Here is a 15,861-nt window from a genome sequence, read left to right on the forward strand (position 1 = left end):
TATTTTGTTGAACATTATATATGCACTTCATGTAGTATTTATAATATATTTTATAAATTTATTTAGATTTACTGTTTTTAATATTAATTTATATTTTACTTTTAATGTATCTTAATAAATTATATTCAGTATGTAACATAATAATGTTTAATTAAAATTATTAAAAATTAATTAATTACCATTTTTTTAAAAATTCAAAAAAAAAATTTATTTCAGTTTTTGCGATGACTTTTTTATACTTGTCGTCGCAAAAAAGGGTAATTATTTGCGACGACATTTTGAAATTGTCGTCGTAAAAAATGTTAAATCACGACAAATTAAACAACGGGGTATTAGTAACGAGCGTCGTCGCAAAAGAAAAATGTCGTTGCAAATATATTTGCGACGACACTTTGTCGTCGCAAAAAAAGTATTTGCGACTATTTTTTTGCGACGACATAACTGCGACGACATGTCGTCGCAAAAACACTTATTTGCGACGACATGGGGGTTTTTGCGATGACAAAAAGTCGTCGCAAAAACCCCTTTTTCTTGTAGTGAAGGCTTTATGTGTGCTCAGAGAAAAGTGTAGAGTCGGAGTGGCTCCTATTGAAAGAGAGAGAGAGAGAGAAAGAGAGAGAGAAAGAGAGAGAGAGAGAGAAAAGTGAGGAGAGATGGGCAAGGTTGTAACGGGTTTTGGGTAGAGAGAGAATGTGAGAAAATTTGTTGAGTGTGTAACTCTGAAACTGTTAGTGAATTTTTCTCCCTATTTCGTAGATGTATAACATTTATTATCCGAACCACCTAAATCTTTGTCTTCTCTATTTTTCTGTTATTTTTGTTTCAGTTTATTTTTTTGTTGCGTGAGTGTAGGGGTGTGTTTTTTCCCTAACAACTGGTATCAGACCCGTGGTGAATATTTGGAAAAAAAAAATTAAGATGATGTCAGGGATAAAGTTTGAGCAGATCGACGTTTTGGCGGGAAGAGTAATTTCAACATATGGCAGAGTACGGTGAAAGATATTCTGATTTAGCAGAGAAAACTGAAAGCGTTGTAAGGAAATAAGCCGAAAAATATGAAAGATGAAGATTGGGAAGAACTGGAAGCGAGAGCAGTAAGCACAATTCGTTTAAGTTATTTGAAATATAGTGCTATGAGTAAAACTTCTCCTTCTGAGTTATGAAAAAAATTATAAAAAGATTATATGTTGAAATCCCTAACAAATAGATTATATTTAGAGAAGCAATTGTATGAGTTGAAGATGGATGATAAAAGTGATGTTAGGGACCATATAAATAGTTTTAATAAGTGCATAACTCAATTATTAAGTGTAGAGGTCGAAATTGATGAGGAAGATAAAGCGGTAATTTTGTTGGCCTCCCTACCCAAATCATATGAGACTTTAATGACTACATTGTTAGTTGGAAAGACAACATTGACTGTGGATGAGGTGTCGATTGCTCTGTTAGAGACTGCAAATATGAAAAAGCCTAGTGTTACGTCTCATACTAAACAAGTTTTAGTGGCATAGTCAGATTTGAATAGGGATATGAGCAAGTCACAAGGGAGATGTTATGATAAAAGAGATGGCCGTACCTAATCCCATTTAAGGAAGGATATTGAGTGCTATTATTGGCATAAGAAATGGCATATTAGGAGAAATTGTGAAGAATTAACGAAGCACCATGAAGAAAAGAGAAAGCAAGAACCCCAGGAGGCTTCAGATTCTGTAAATATTGTTGCCAACAGGTTTGATAGTGAAGATAGTGTTTATTCTGTTATTGCTGATGAAAATATTTCTGACTCTTGGATCTTGCATTCCGGATGCTCGTTTCATAGGTGTCCATATAAAGAGTGGTTTGATTCTTATAAGCCCTATGATGCCAGTACTTTGTTGATGACCAATGATTCTAGTGGTAAAGCTGTTGGAATAGGTACTGTGAATGTGAAGATGTTCGATGGAGTCATGAGGAAATTGACAAATGTTAGGCATGTTACTCAAATAAGGAGAAGTTTGATTTCTTTGGGGGCTTTAGACACTTTGAGTTGTGAGTATTATATGAATGGTGGTTTTATGCAAGTTAAGAGAGGTGAATTGGTGGCTATGAAGGGTGAAAAAGTGAAAAACTTGTATAAGTTGATTGGGACAACAGTTGTAGGTGGAGCTAAGTCACAACGAGTCTTCCTCTGTTGTGAAAGAAGTTACAGGAGTACAAGAGTGCAACAAGATGCTGATGATAGTTGAAGACAATAAAGACAAGATGGTGAAGAATTATGGCAGTGATCAAGATGCTTTGAAGAAGAAGAAGAAGAAAACAGTTTCTCGTCTCAAGTTTGATGAAAGTTTAAACTTGACACATGTTTATTATTGTTGAGGTTTGCATTGTCGGTACAATGATGGGTATCGAGATTGAATACCAAATTAAGTGAGTTGAGAGAATTTGAGTCAAGGTGGAGATTGTTGGGTAAGTGACTCAAATTAGTTTTGGGAAAGTAACAATTTTGTGTTTTTTTAGGTAAGTTATTGTTTTTTATTTTTTGGTAAGGGTTACTAGGAGTCTATAAATAAGCTCTTGTGTAAAGCTTTATGTGTGCTCAGAGAAAAGTGCAAAGACATGGTGCCTTCATTTGAGAGAGAGAAAAAAGTGAGGAGAGAGATGGGCAAGGGTGTAAGGGGTTTTGGGTAGAGAGAGAAAGTGAGAAAGTTTGTTGAGTATGTAGCTCTAAAACTGTTAGTGAATTTTTTTCTCTCTTCCGTTGATGAAAGAAAATTTTCCGAACCACCTAAATTTTTATCTTCTCCATTTTTTTGATATTTTTATTTTAGTTTATTTTTCTGCTACGTGAGTGTAGAGGTGTGTTTTTTTTTCCAATAATAATAACTTAAACACTATTAATAAATAAGTTTAATTTGCATTATTGAAAGTAAAAAAAAAAAAAAAAAGAATACCAAGTTCTCACTTGATAAAAATATGAACAAAATGTGCATTATTAAAAAAAACATAATAATTAAAAAAGAAAAGTACAACAAGAGGCTTTTCAAGCCCAAAAGTTAGCTCTAGATAAAGTAAAAAATTCCAAAGAAATGATGTAGATGATCAGAATAGTGAGGGCACAATCGAGTGACATTAAAGAATCGCACGCGTGTATATATATATATATATATATACCGATTCGAGTTTAAAATTTAAGTTTTATTACAGTAAAAAGTTCTAAAAAACAGTCATATTTAACTTTTCTGTTACAATAAAAAGCTCTCACATAAAATTACATCTCAACTCAAATTAAAAACTCGAATTAGAGAACTAAACAGGTCCTAAATTTTATCAAAACTTTTTTCTACAGTAAAAAGCTCACACATAAGTCACATCTCAATTCGAATTAAAAATTTACATCAGTGAATTAAATGGGCCCATAATTTTCTCAGTAGGGGAGGTCAATCCACTGGACCCATACTCAATCCGTCATTGATACAAAATATCATCAGCTATGGTGGTAAGGAGTACGTCTATCTAAATTTCTATATTCACAGTTCAAGATGGAGTTTGTAATGGTTTATAGATAGTGAAACTTAAATCGTGAACATGTAGAGAATAGATTTAAGCCCTTGATTGTTTCACCAATAAGATTAGTTGATTTTTACGTCGGGTGGCGAACATCAACAATCAATTTTATAACTAAAAAAAAGAAGTAATAAAAAAATTAATCCAACGTGTTTGAGAATCGGGATGGAGTTGGTAACAGTCCATAAATAGTTAAAGTGTTGCATGAGGTAAAAAAAAAAAAAAAAAAAAAAAAAAAAAAAAAAAACACCAAATAAAAAAAAATAGTTTTATGATATGAAACAAAAATATAACTTTTAAAAAATTACTGCAAAACACTAAAATTGTATACATTTTACAAAATTTTAAGACGCGAGTATTCATAAATAAATTTATCACGATATATATTACTACTCTACTAATAAGGACATAGGAAAGGATGAAAAAAATCTGACGAATAGAAAAGAATGAAGATGAGGAGGAGATTTGATAAGATAATATGTATGTGTGTTAATAGACCTCGATGATCTAGGATCTGTTAGGCATTGCTTCAATTGAACCTGTAGAAGAGCTTTCAAGTTTCAATTAAACTCAAAAAATGTGGCTTCTTAAAAAAAATTCTTCTAAATAAGACTTTGAAACTTATGTGAGAGTTTTAATAAGATTTTTATAAACTTCACTTCATATTTTTATCTTTTTTAAATATTACTACAAAATTATTAATTTTTTGAAAAAAAAAAAAGATATTCATGTAAAAGAATTTAAACAATATTTACATAGAGATACTTATTTATGCTATATTTCGCATATACTTCACTTTTTAAACTATTTTTCATGTCATTTGTATAACGTATCATGCTTCTAAATTATTAATAAAATTTAAACAAAAATTAAATTATTCACTAAAGTGCAAATTAAATGAATATAATTAATTAATTAATTAATATTTTAATTATAAATAATGCATTAAGCATAAGTATTGTTAAGACATGATATTATATTTATATTTTTATTATTATTCAATATATTTAAGAACTTTATTTAATTAAACTCCCAGTAAAATGAATCCATAGATTCTTTAATAACCCGTGTTCTTGTTAGAAGTTTGTTGATACCTGAATTTGTACCGTGCTCATTAAAAGTCCAGGCCCCATCTTTTGCTTCCTGCGACGTAATTAGGCTCGTTTCGTGGACCCAAGTCACGCTAGGGGAACTCCGTGAGTTGTGGTTTGGTGGGCCGTGAGTGATCACATAAGCCCATTTGTCCTTAATATGAACCAATTTGAGACCTGCTTGGGGGGTTTATAAGAACTAGTCAAATTAAGTATGAACGTGATGGAGGATTCAACCTAAAAAAATATTCCTCTTGTCTTTGGAAGCCCAAAATCCTTTATTTCAGCCCTTAAAATGCCCAAAACCCAAGCCTGATCCTTCAGAAATTTTCTCCAACCCAAAGGCCTGAGAAATCCATTAGTTTTGGCTCATTCGGAGGTTTTTATTGTGAGTAGACATGACTCTCAGAGCACTTCCTGTGTCAAGCATGCTTTCCCAGCTCTTCTTCGTATCATGTTGTCCATTCGAAGCACTCGTGCACATTCAGGGCAACTTGGTGTTGGAGCAATCTGTTATCAGAGCAACTACAATAGTTGTTTGGTCATTTCGTACAAACAACCTCTGACGAAGGTCTGACACGTGATCAGACCACCAAAGAGGAAAGTTTTCGGAGCACTTGGTTGAGTAAAACACTTTTGGAGATTTCAGGTTTGAAGTCACTTCGTGTCAGCCCAAAATCTGAAAGTTGGCCTCCAAGTATTTCCACTTCTAAGGTGTCACTTTGCCTCTTCCGACAAGGTAGTTGGGATTTTACTCCAAACAGAATAACTTGTGCCTCACTTCATCAGAATGCCGCCGGAGCAAGTTTTCAAAAGCTTTCTATCCCATTTTCAGTGAGTCTCTTTGTCAAACTCGGAAAGCTATTTGACACCTTTCCTCCGAATGGGAATGCTTCGACAGCCCACCACTGTTTCCCCCATTCCATAACCGTCGATTCCATTTTTGGACCTGTAACGACCCGCACCCCCACCCGGTATGATATTGTCCGCTTTGGGCCTGAGCCCGCATGATTTTACTTTTGAGCTTCACCCCAAAAGGCCTCATACCATTAGGAGGTAGTGTCATTCTTTATAAACCAGGACCTATCTTCATCCTCATATGATATAGGACTGCACAACTTACCCTTTCTTGGCCTTATGCCTCAAGGGAATGATGGCTGTCACAATCACCCCTCCTCATGGGGGCCCAACGTGCTCGTTGGCCACATTTTCGGCTGGGTAGAGTCTCTGATACCATATCTATAACGACCCCTCACGAGCCGTCACAGTTATCTTAACTTTCAAACATTTATCTCTAAAAAAATACGAAAAATAGTTAAGCTTGAAACACTTTACTTTGAATGACTGGAAGAAATCCTAAATTTGTTTTTCATATTATAACTTTAAAAATTTTAAACCTCATCAATGAAAAATAATCTTTAGGTTCAATTCATTTATAAAAATCCATACCGTAAAATAAAATAAAATAAAGATCTTATCTTATTCAAATTAAAACCACCATAAACCAAAGTTCCAAAACAATAAAATTTAAAATTTAAAAACTTTGTTTAACATTAAGCACTTTCATTCAATAATCGTTCCTCCCGTTTTTCTATCACGCACCACTCGCATCTGCTCCAAGTTTCTCTATAGCTACATCTTACCCTTTAGATTGTCTGCAACATGAAATAACTTATATAAGCAAAGGCTTAGTATGACACTTAATTCTCACAGTGCGGGTCGTTACATATGGTATCAGAGTCTCTACCCAGCCAGAAATGTGGCCAACGAGAACGTTAGGCCCTCATGAGGAGGGATGATTGTGACAACCATCAATCCCTTGAGGCACAAGGCCAAGAAAGGGTAAGTTGTGCAGTCCCACATCGTCTGGGGATGATGATAGGTCATGATTTATAAGGAATGACACCACCTCCCAATGGTATGAAGCCTTTTGGGGTGAAGCCCAAACTGTGCGGGCTCAGGCCCAAAGCAGACAATATCATACCAGATTGGGGTGCAGGTCATTACATATGGTATCAGAGCCTCAACCCAGTCAAAAATGTGGCCAACGAGGATGTTGGGCCCCCATGAGGAGGGGTGATTGTGACAACCATCAATCCCTTGAGGCACAAGGCTAAGAAAGGGTAAGTTGTGCAGTCTCACATCGCTTGGGGATGAAGATAGGTCATGGTTTATAAGGAATGACACCACCTCTCAATGGTATGAGGCATTTTGGTGTGAAGCCCAAAAGCAAAACCGTACGGACTCAGGCCCAAAGCAGACAATATCATACCAGGTGGGGGTGCGGGTCGTTACAGGATCATCTATTTGTCAAACTAAGAAAGGCTTCTGATGGCCTTCCTCCAAACGAAAATAAGTGATCAGATCTCCGTCAGAGCAGCTGTCAAGCACTCCCATCTCCTCCTATAAATACCCCATCACCCTCTTCATTTCAGGAGACCAACAACAACACCTGCACATCAGAAAACACTATCAGAATGCTAAAACTCTTGAGAAATCCTTTCTTCAAGTCTTTTGCTACAAGGACTTGGAGTCTTCTTCAAGTTATTAAGGAACTTCATAGTTTCTAAGTGTTGACCTCATTGGAAACTCCTCAAGAACACTTTTCAATCCTCTTCCAACACCATCTGAGAGTGTTTTAAGAGTTATCTTCACACTTTCCTGGAAGTATTCAAGCCTCCAACCTCAGAGTCACTCTCATCCACCATCGGAGGGAGTGCTCCAAAAGGTCTCCACGCTCTCTATTCAACCTACGGTTCACTCTCACCAGACTCCTCCGTATCACTCTCCTCCATCAGTGCCTTATCCACCAGCGAAGCTACATACTCAAAACCTCCAAAGCAGCCTTATCTTCCTCCCGCGCCCGCCGCCGCCCGGCTTGCGTTAGAGGGGAAAATTAGCAAAGCGAGAAAAGACAGAGGGAGGGGGAGCAGCATCTTATTCTCTTCGCGTGAAAACTGCCTTTGGAGCCATTCTCCATCAAAAAGCCTTATCCACCTATCAAGTCATTCCTCCATCAACTACGTGATTAGTCCTCCCATCATTCTTCATTCTCGAAGTTCTTCATTATTATTTTTTAGATTTTCTAACATTTTTTGCAGGTGTATTTTTCGTGATTTTGGCAACAAAGAGGGTCCTAGAACACGTGTTCTTCGGCCTAATTTAGGCCTAAGTGAACCACACCATCGTCGGAGGTCCTATCATCGTCATCTACTTTGAAGGCCTGTTAAGTGTTTTGACCACGTTAGAACCGCCACTAACAAGTTAAATACTTACACGTATTCCCGCCACGTCATACTCTCCAGATCTACTGGATCCTGAGAAAGTTCTCATTATTTGTTTTTTTTTTTTTTTTGTGCAATTTGAGCTAGGAATATGGACCAAGGAAGGCGTGGCCAACTTGACTCCCTCTATACTGTATACTCTATACCATGTGATGGGGGATTATAGTTTTCTGAATTAGAAGAAAAAACACCCAAAAGATACTTGGTGGGGCTATATCTTGACAAGTTTCACTAATTTTGGCGGTCCTTAAAGTTTCACTAATTTTGGCGGTCCTTAAACTTTTAATTTTAACAAGTAAAATTCTTGTAATGTACCTTATTTACCAAATGTCACCAACTAATACTATTGAACTTGTTAAAAAACACGCAAAGACACGTGTTCCCAAGTTTATCAAACACAAGTTCTAAAACAAAACAAAACAAACACAAACGAACAGGTTCATAACCATTCAACTTGGACTACCCAAGTGAACAAATTCGAGTGAGACCCTAACCACAAAAAAAAAAAAAGAAAAAAAATCCACTAATAGGATAGGATTACATATCTTTTACGGGTACTAACTTGTTTTTTGCATTCATATCATTTTAGAAGTATATTAATTACATTAAAAATATATAAATACTCGACCAAATATGATAAAAAATCTATTTTGCAACTAGATTACATTAAAATAGCATTTTAATACTCTAGTGCTTTATTATAGATTTCTCAAAACGAAAAAACAAAACACTTTTCTGAATATTGAATGATCCCCTTACTTCATGGTTTCTTTTGTTGAAAAGCTCTATACTTTTTGACATTTGGTTGCTAGTTAATATCGTAGTACTATATACAAATTCAGTATATTGTATTTTATCATGTTGAGTTGTATTGTCTCATAAAATGTTAAAAGTGTAAACAACCTATTGTTGCAATATAATAATGTATTTATAATGCTCATGCAAAATATCATCCAACATCAACAAAATGTCGTAAAATTTATAATTTTTTAATGATTACGTTTCTATCAATGGTTATCTTGAAATATAAAAATTTAATTATGTGGCGTGATAAAAATTTAATGTCATTAATTACATTAAATTTTTTGCCAACTATTTAATTTATTACGACCGTTAAATTAATGTATTACAGCTAAAACAATGATATCCATTAATAAGCAAATATTATAATAATTATTAAAACTCCACAAGAAATACTTTGCCTAAGAACGTTATATGGACAAATAAAAAAAAAAATCAAGAACCATGCAAAAAATAAAAATAAAAATCAGTAAGGAGAAAGGGGCATCGATTGCCATCCAAACCTTAATTATAGTCCAACTCGAGTCTTGCCCAACTTTAATCACGGCGCAACCCTGACCATGGTCTACCCCGAACCCTCTTGGTCTGAGATGAATATTGTATTAAATAATACAATACGAGTTGAATTAGTTTACTATTAGTATTAATGTAAAATAATCCAATACAAAACTCTAATAATCTATTGAAAATTCTCTTTTTGTTTTACAATCCTCCATAACCATAAATTGGCAGACGAACTTGCGGGAAAATGGGAGAAGGAAGCAAGTGATTGGTGTTAAAGAGCTAGTGTCAATATTGATTGATGAGGCATGATATTTGTTTAGGAGCATTTTACAGTGCAACATTTGTATTAGTATAGTTGATGTTAAATTTGAAAAGAATACTGAAGAAAATGAAAGAATGTTCTGGTTGAGAAATTTCTGTAATTCTCATGAGTTGTTCCGATGACACAGGGCCATAAAAATACAGCCGTAACGATGTAACCAAAACAATCTGGTGGTCCACTAAGAGACAGCCACGTTTGCAAACAACTTAAGGTCTCGTTCATTTCGCTGATTCGAGTTTAGAATTCGAGTTTTGCTACAATAAAAAGCTCTCATAAACAATCACATCTAACTTTTTTACTACAGTAAAAAGCTCTCACATAAAATCACATCTCAACTCAAATTAAAAACTCGAATCAACGAACTAAACGGGCTCTAACTAATTATCTATTACAAGTGGCTAAACTAATTACAACTAGTAATAACAGATTTAACAAACTATTCAGTATTCTAACCAAATTTAATCAAAGTCACATTAATATAAAAAAAAGTAGTATAAAAATTGACAGCACATAACTTGATATAGATCGGACGATAAAACATAACTTGCTCTACTGTATGTTCTCACTCTTTTTATTATTGAATTACTTATAAAAATTCTCCTTCCTCATAACTTTTTATCATTGATCTTCAAATCATAACATCTGTTCTCCTATCTACGTTCCCATAAAAATTTTGCCACTTCTATTACTTTTAGGGATGGAATTTACATATGTCACTCATTAACCCTTGTTAGTGAGGCAGTGAGTGCACAATTACACTTTTACCCTTCTAATTAGATGAATATTTGCCCCATTTACATTATAACTTCCGTTTGCTTGTCTTTGTGTGGGCAGAATCATGCCCACTCTTTATTGGACTCCCTCCTATATCATTCAGAGTAAGTTAATATTAGATTTACTCAAAATCATATCAAAACAATTATAAAAAGTTATCCTCATAAAAATTTATACGCATCTCACCGCTTAAAACAGAGCTCCATTTTCATACCCTACTGTAGAATTCTCATTTTGCTTATAAGATTTATTCATTTCACAACTTATAACGTATAAAACAAATAATTATAACATATATAACTGTGTCGGTATTGGTATTAATATTCTACTATCACTACTATTATTAGAATAATAAGCAAAAGCTTTAGAAAAATGTTGATAATTTACATAAGCATAATTTTGTATTTATTATCATTATTATTATTATTATTGATTTTGAAGTGGAAAATTAAAACTCTTTACTTTATAATAGAGTAAGGTGTAAATGTTTAAGGTGACGTTTAGTTCATGGATTAGAATCATGAGATTATAATTATTTTTAATTTACGTATATTTTTTATGAGAGAAAATATTATAACGAATTATGAACAATAATTTAAATCATGATATAAATCTCCTTATTAAATGTCCCTTAAATCACTAGTGCCCACTTTCTTTTCCTTTTTGCTTTTAAGAAAAAGGTAAAGAAAAAACTACTAATGTCTAATAAATTACAACTTTCTTTTCTTTTCTTTTTTCTTTTTTTCTGTCTAAGATAAGGTGAAAAAAGTACTAACAAATTACAACTTTCTTTTCTATTCTTTTTTTTTTCCTCCTTTTTAAGAAAAGGTGAAGAAAAAACTACGTACTAATAATTAATGGGAAAAGCTGTGGCAGTCGGTAGGGCACGCATTAAAAGGATTATCCACAATACTTAGAGCCTATTTAATTTATGAATTAAAATTATGAGATTAAAATAATTTTTAATTTATGTGTATTTTTTATGAGAGAAAATATTATAACGAATCATGAATTATGATTTAAATCTCATCTAATCAAACGGGCTCTTATTTATTGACCCCAAAGATGTATTCGCACAATCCACAATAGAGAGGATGCACCTAACACCTGTACACATTATTGTACCATATTGTAACCGATAAATTCTCAAAACAAAAAAAAATAAAAAGAAAAGATTTATCAGAGATAACTTTTACTCCGAAGTGAGGGAAAAGACGGGGAAATGGCTGTTTTGATTCCATAAATTGTAAGAGAAGAAGTATCAAGATTGGAGGGAAAATAAAAAAGAAAGTAAACAATAAATCCAGTATTCCAACATGAGCGAGGATGGTGCAGTTATAAAAAAGGAAAAGTATCGATTTTTGGGTATTGAGGATGGTGCAGTTGATCTTAGGAAAGTATCAAATTTTGGTAAGGGAAGAAATTATTGAGATCTTCCTAGATTCAGCTAATAGAGAACATATGGCCCGTTTAATTAATTAACTTCAACTTATAATTCTAATTCTACTCTCTTACAACGAATTTAAATAAAAAAAATACTATTAATAAATTTTTTCATAAAATTTAAATTTATAATCAAAATCACTGAATTAAACATATGAATTAAACGAGCCTTTCAATCTCAAAAATAATGTGGCCAAACCTCATAATTGCATCCTTTTTCTTTTTTGACGGGAAGCTACTGTACATGTTCAGATTTCAAATAATATTTCTCTCACAAAAATTTAAATTTAAAAAGTTTTATCACAATGCTTATCCCATAAAATTTAAATTACGCGATTTAAACTCATAAACTAAACGAGCCTTAGGGATTCAGAGTCTAAGCTCAATAACCCACCAATTTAAGAACATAGCCCATTTGACCAGATCATAGCAAATAAAAAAATAGTGTCAAAAAAATGGAAAATTTACCCGTAAGAGTATATGAGTTTAGATTTTTACTTTTTACTCTTTATAAATATCATTTTGTTAGTGTAATTATTTAACTAAAAAAATTATAAATTTAAAATAAAGGGTAAAAATTCAGATCCATATACTTTTAAAAGGTAATCTGTATGTGTTATCTCCTAACTTTCAGTTTCCTTTCAGCTCAAGAGCGTTTTGTGTCTGTGGGTTTCTTCTCCTTCTACCCTTCTGGTTTTTCTGGAAATTTTGTTAAGCAAATAACTGGGAAAAAAAAAAAAAAAAGAAAAAACAAAACAAAGCAAACCCCCTTTACATCATAGGAACAGAAGTAACAAATGAATCCAAGTAGAAGTAGAGATTTAAACCACGTCCAAGACAAATGGATCTGATTATGGCATTTGAAAAGGATGGAAATACATACTATAACTTTTATTAACTACAGAAATTTCTTTTTCAAGCTAAAAAAAAAAAACTACAGAAATTTATTTTTAAAAGAGGGCTACGCTTTATTGCACTACGCACACGGATCACGTCAACAGTGCATGTCCTACCACAGCTTTTCCACTAATAAATTACAACTTTTTTTTTTCTTTTTCTCTTCCAAGAAATGAAGAAAAAGTGAGTGGCTGTTTGGTATAAAGATTTTAAATATGAAATTATGATTTTGACTTTAAATTAATGTTTATTTATAAAAAGTAAAAAGTAGTTTTAATTTAATTTATTTAAAATTAATGTTTAGTTTGGATAGTTTTGATTAAAAATTTGAATTATGATGTGATATTTTAAATTATGAATCACTCATAATTCTATAACCACCTATCCATTTGATTTTAGGTGGTTCAAATTTCTGATTTTAGTTCTGGTTTCAGAACCATGATTTGTACTTAAAATCATGAATCATAGTTCTGATTCAGTGTTTGGTTTGTATGGTTCTAATTTAAGATTTTAATTTTAATGTGATGTTTTAAACTATGAATCACCCATGATTCTAAAACCACCCACCCTTTGATTTTGAGTAATTCAAATTTTTTATTCTAATTCTGATTTCAGAACCATGATTTAGACTTAAAATCATAAATTATAGTTCTTATTTTAAAATTAGAATCACTCTGATTTAAACCGTAGTAAAAAATGAACTTAAATTTTTTATTAAAGTAAAAAAAAATAAACTATAGTATTTCTTTACTTCTTTTTCCTTAAAAAAAATGAAAAAAAACTACTAATAAATTAAACGTGAAAAGGTAACGATGCTCATAAAGGGGATCGACCTGGCCTAGTGCTTTGGTATCGTTGGTGATTCCTCTATATATTTCCGCCATCTGCCTCTGCCTCTCCTCAAGCTACCATTTCTCAGAAACCAAAAATTCCTCGCACACAAATTTTTTTTTTAAAAATCCTATTGTTTTATTTGCCACTACCCATCTCTACAATGACAACTAGGTAAACTTGTCTCTTTTTTTTTCATGATTTCTAATTCGTTTTTGCTAGATTCATTGAATATTTGATATGGAAACTAATTTAAAACAAAAAAGGAAAACATGGGCTACCAGTTTTTTTCAATGCAGTTCAAATTTAATCATCGTTACATCAAATAAATTCATACCGTGTTTGTCTATCTGTACTGGTCATTGAAGTTCCAAGTTTTTTTTTTTCAATTTTATTTGTGGTTTGAATACATTTTTGTTGTTCACTTTTTCTTGAGAGAAAAGTTTGAAATTTGAAGTTTTTGTGTTCAGGGTGGAAATAATAATATGCTAATATATATATATATATATATATATGTGTGTGTGTGTGTGTGTGTGTGTGTGTGTGTTTTGTGATATATTAAGCTTCAAGATCCTAATACTGTTATACAATATTAGATATCTATCATATAGGATGTCACTATGATAAATAAACTCATATATATTGTCTCCAATAAAACTTATGGAGTTGAGGTTGGCCAGAATATTTATATTGAGTGTGTTTTCAGCTTTTGACTAACTCCGCTAAAACTCTTCTATCTTTAATTCTCTTTTTTTTTTTTTTTTTTTTTTTTTTTTTTTTTTGTTGTGTTGAAACAGCAAAAGTTCACTCTGTGGACTAGCCCCACTTGAAGCAATACTATTCGACGTTGATGGAACTCTATGTGATTCAGATCCGCTTCACCACCTTGCCTTCAGCGAAATGCTTCAAGAGGTACATTCATAAAGAGAATTTTCTCATTTTTATGTTATGCAAACATGAGATTTATACTTTTGTCTATGAACTTGAACTTGAATCTGTGAGCAAAATTTAAATTTGCCTTAAAATATCAGAATTTCAGATTAGTTTGTGTTGATTTCAAATGTTGTGAAACAGTTTATTAATGGGAATCTGGTATAATTTAACAGATAGGTTTCAACGGAGGAGTTCCCATTGATGAGGAGTTCTACATTAAGACTATTTCTGGAAAACATGAGGCTGATATTGCCAGGGCTCTCTTCCCTGATGACCACGAACGGGGTATAAAGTTCGTAGAGGACCAAGAAGCCGTGTTTCGTCGGTAAATTCCGCGCTCCTCTCTCTTCTTGGAAATATTTGCTTTCAAAAATCCTTACTAAGTAGCATCATCCATGGAATCCGCAGACTCGCTGCAGAACAATTGAAACCTCTGAATGGTCTTTTTAAGGTGAAGAAGTGGGTCGAAGATCGCGGGCTGAAGCGTGCTGCTGTCACAAACGCTCCGAGGATCAATGCTGAACTCATGATCTCGCGTCTCGGGCTCTCCGATTTTTTCGATGCTGTAATTATCGGAAGCGAATGTGCTCGTGCCAAGCCGCATCCGGATCCCTACTTGAAGGCTCTGGATATCCTCAAGGCATCGAAGAATCATACTTTTATATTTGAGGTCTGCCCTCTTTTCTTTCGTATCTCGTTTCGTATATTTAAACTCAAATTATCGACTCTATTATAGTATTTTTATCTTAAAAAAAATTAAAATTTTAAATGTTAGAATTAAAAATCATAATTTAAATATGCATTGGTCCTCAATTATATAAGTTTATGTAAAGTGCAAACTTTGACATGATGTTTGATCTTTATGGATTTTGCTAGGATTCGGTCTCCGGGATAAAAGCTGGAGTCGCAGCTGGAATGCAAGTTGTTGGTATAGCGACCAGAAATCCGGAACATTTGCTGATGCAAGCGAAGCCCGCATTTCTTATAAAAGATTATGCTGATCCAAAATTGTGGGAGGCGCTAGAAGAGCTTGACAGGAAGAAGGGTAAGGCCTCAAATGAAGCTTAAAACTCCATTTATTGGGGTGAAAAAAAAAAAAAAAAAAAAAAAAAAAAAAAAAGGGGCAAAAAACAAACAGAGGTCATAGAATTCTGTGGGAGAACTTCAATTTGAATAATTATTTGAGGAAACTTTTGGTCCTCATTCTGTGGCTATTTAACTTGAGTTATGTAATAATTGTCCTGCAAGTTTTCATGCCTATTCTCTTATTTCAATTCAGCAAGGTCTCAAATAAACGAAGGGGAAAAGGCCTGGTTGTAACGTTTCTTCCTAAAGAAAGAGGAAGAAACGTTTCGTCCTTATAAAGGAGGATACGCGAAATATATTAAGCGAAAAAAAAATAATGAACGTTTCTTCCTAAGCCTCGGACGAAACGCCT

General features: G+C 33.2%; 1 protein-coding gene across 1 annotated transcript; it reads left to right on the forward strand.

Moving 5' to 3' along the window:
* Positions 1–13,474: 13,474 nt before the first annotated feature.
* On the forward strand, positions 13,475–15,543 carry LOC21406106 (haloacid dehalogenase-like hydrolase domain-containing protein Sgpp). Its single transcript, XM_024174903.1, has 5 exons — positions 13,475–13,664; positions 14,288–14,402; positions 14,597–14,748; positions 14,832–15,093; positions 15,300–15,543. Exons 1-5 carry the CDS (start codon positions 13,654–13,656, stop codon positions 15,489–15,491), a joined length of 732 nt encoding a protein of 243 aa, XP_024030671.1. The 5' UTR covers positions 13,475–13,653; the 3' UTR covers positions 15,492–15,543.
* Positions 15,544–15,861: the final 318 nt, after the last annotated feature.

The sequence above is a fragment of the Morus notabilis genome, unplaced genomic scaffold (genome assembly GCF_000414095.1).
Source record: "Morus notabilis unplaced genomic scaffold, ASM41409v2 Scaffold135, whole genome shotgun sequence".
Lineage (NCBI taxonomy): Eukaryota > Viridiplantae > Streptophyta > Magnoliopsida > Rosales > Moraceae > Morus > Morus notabilis.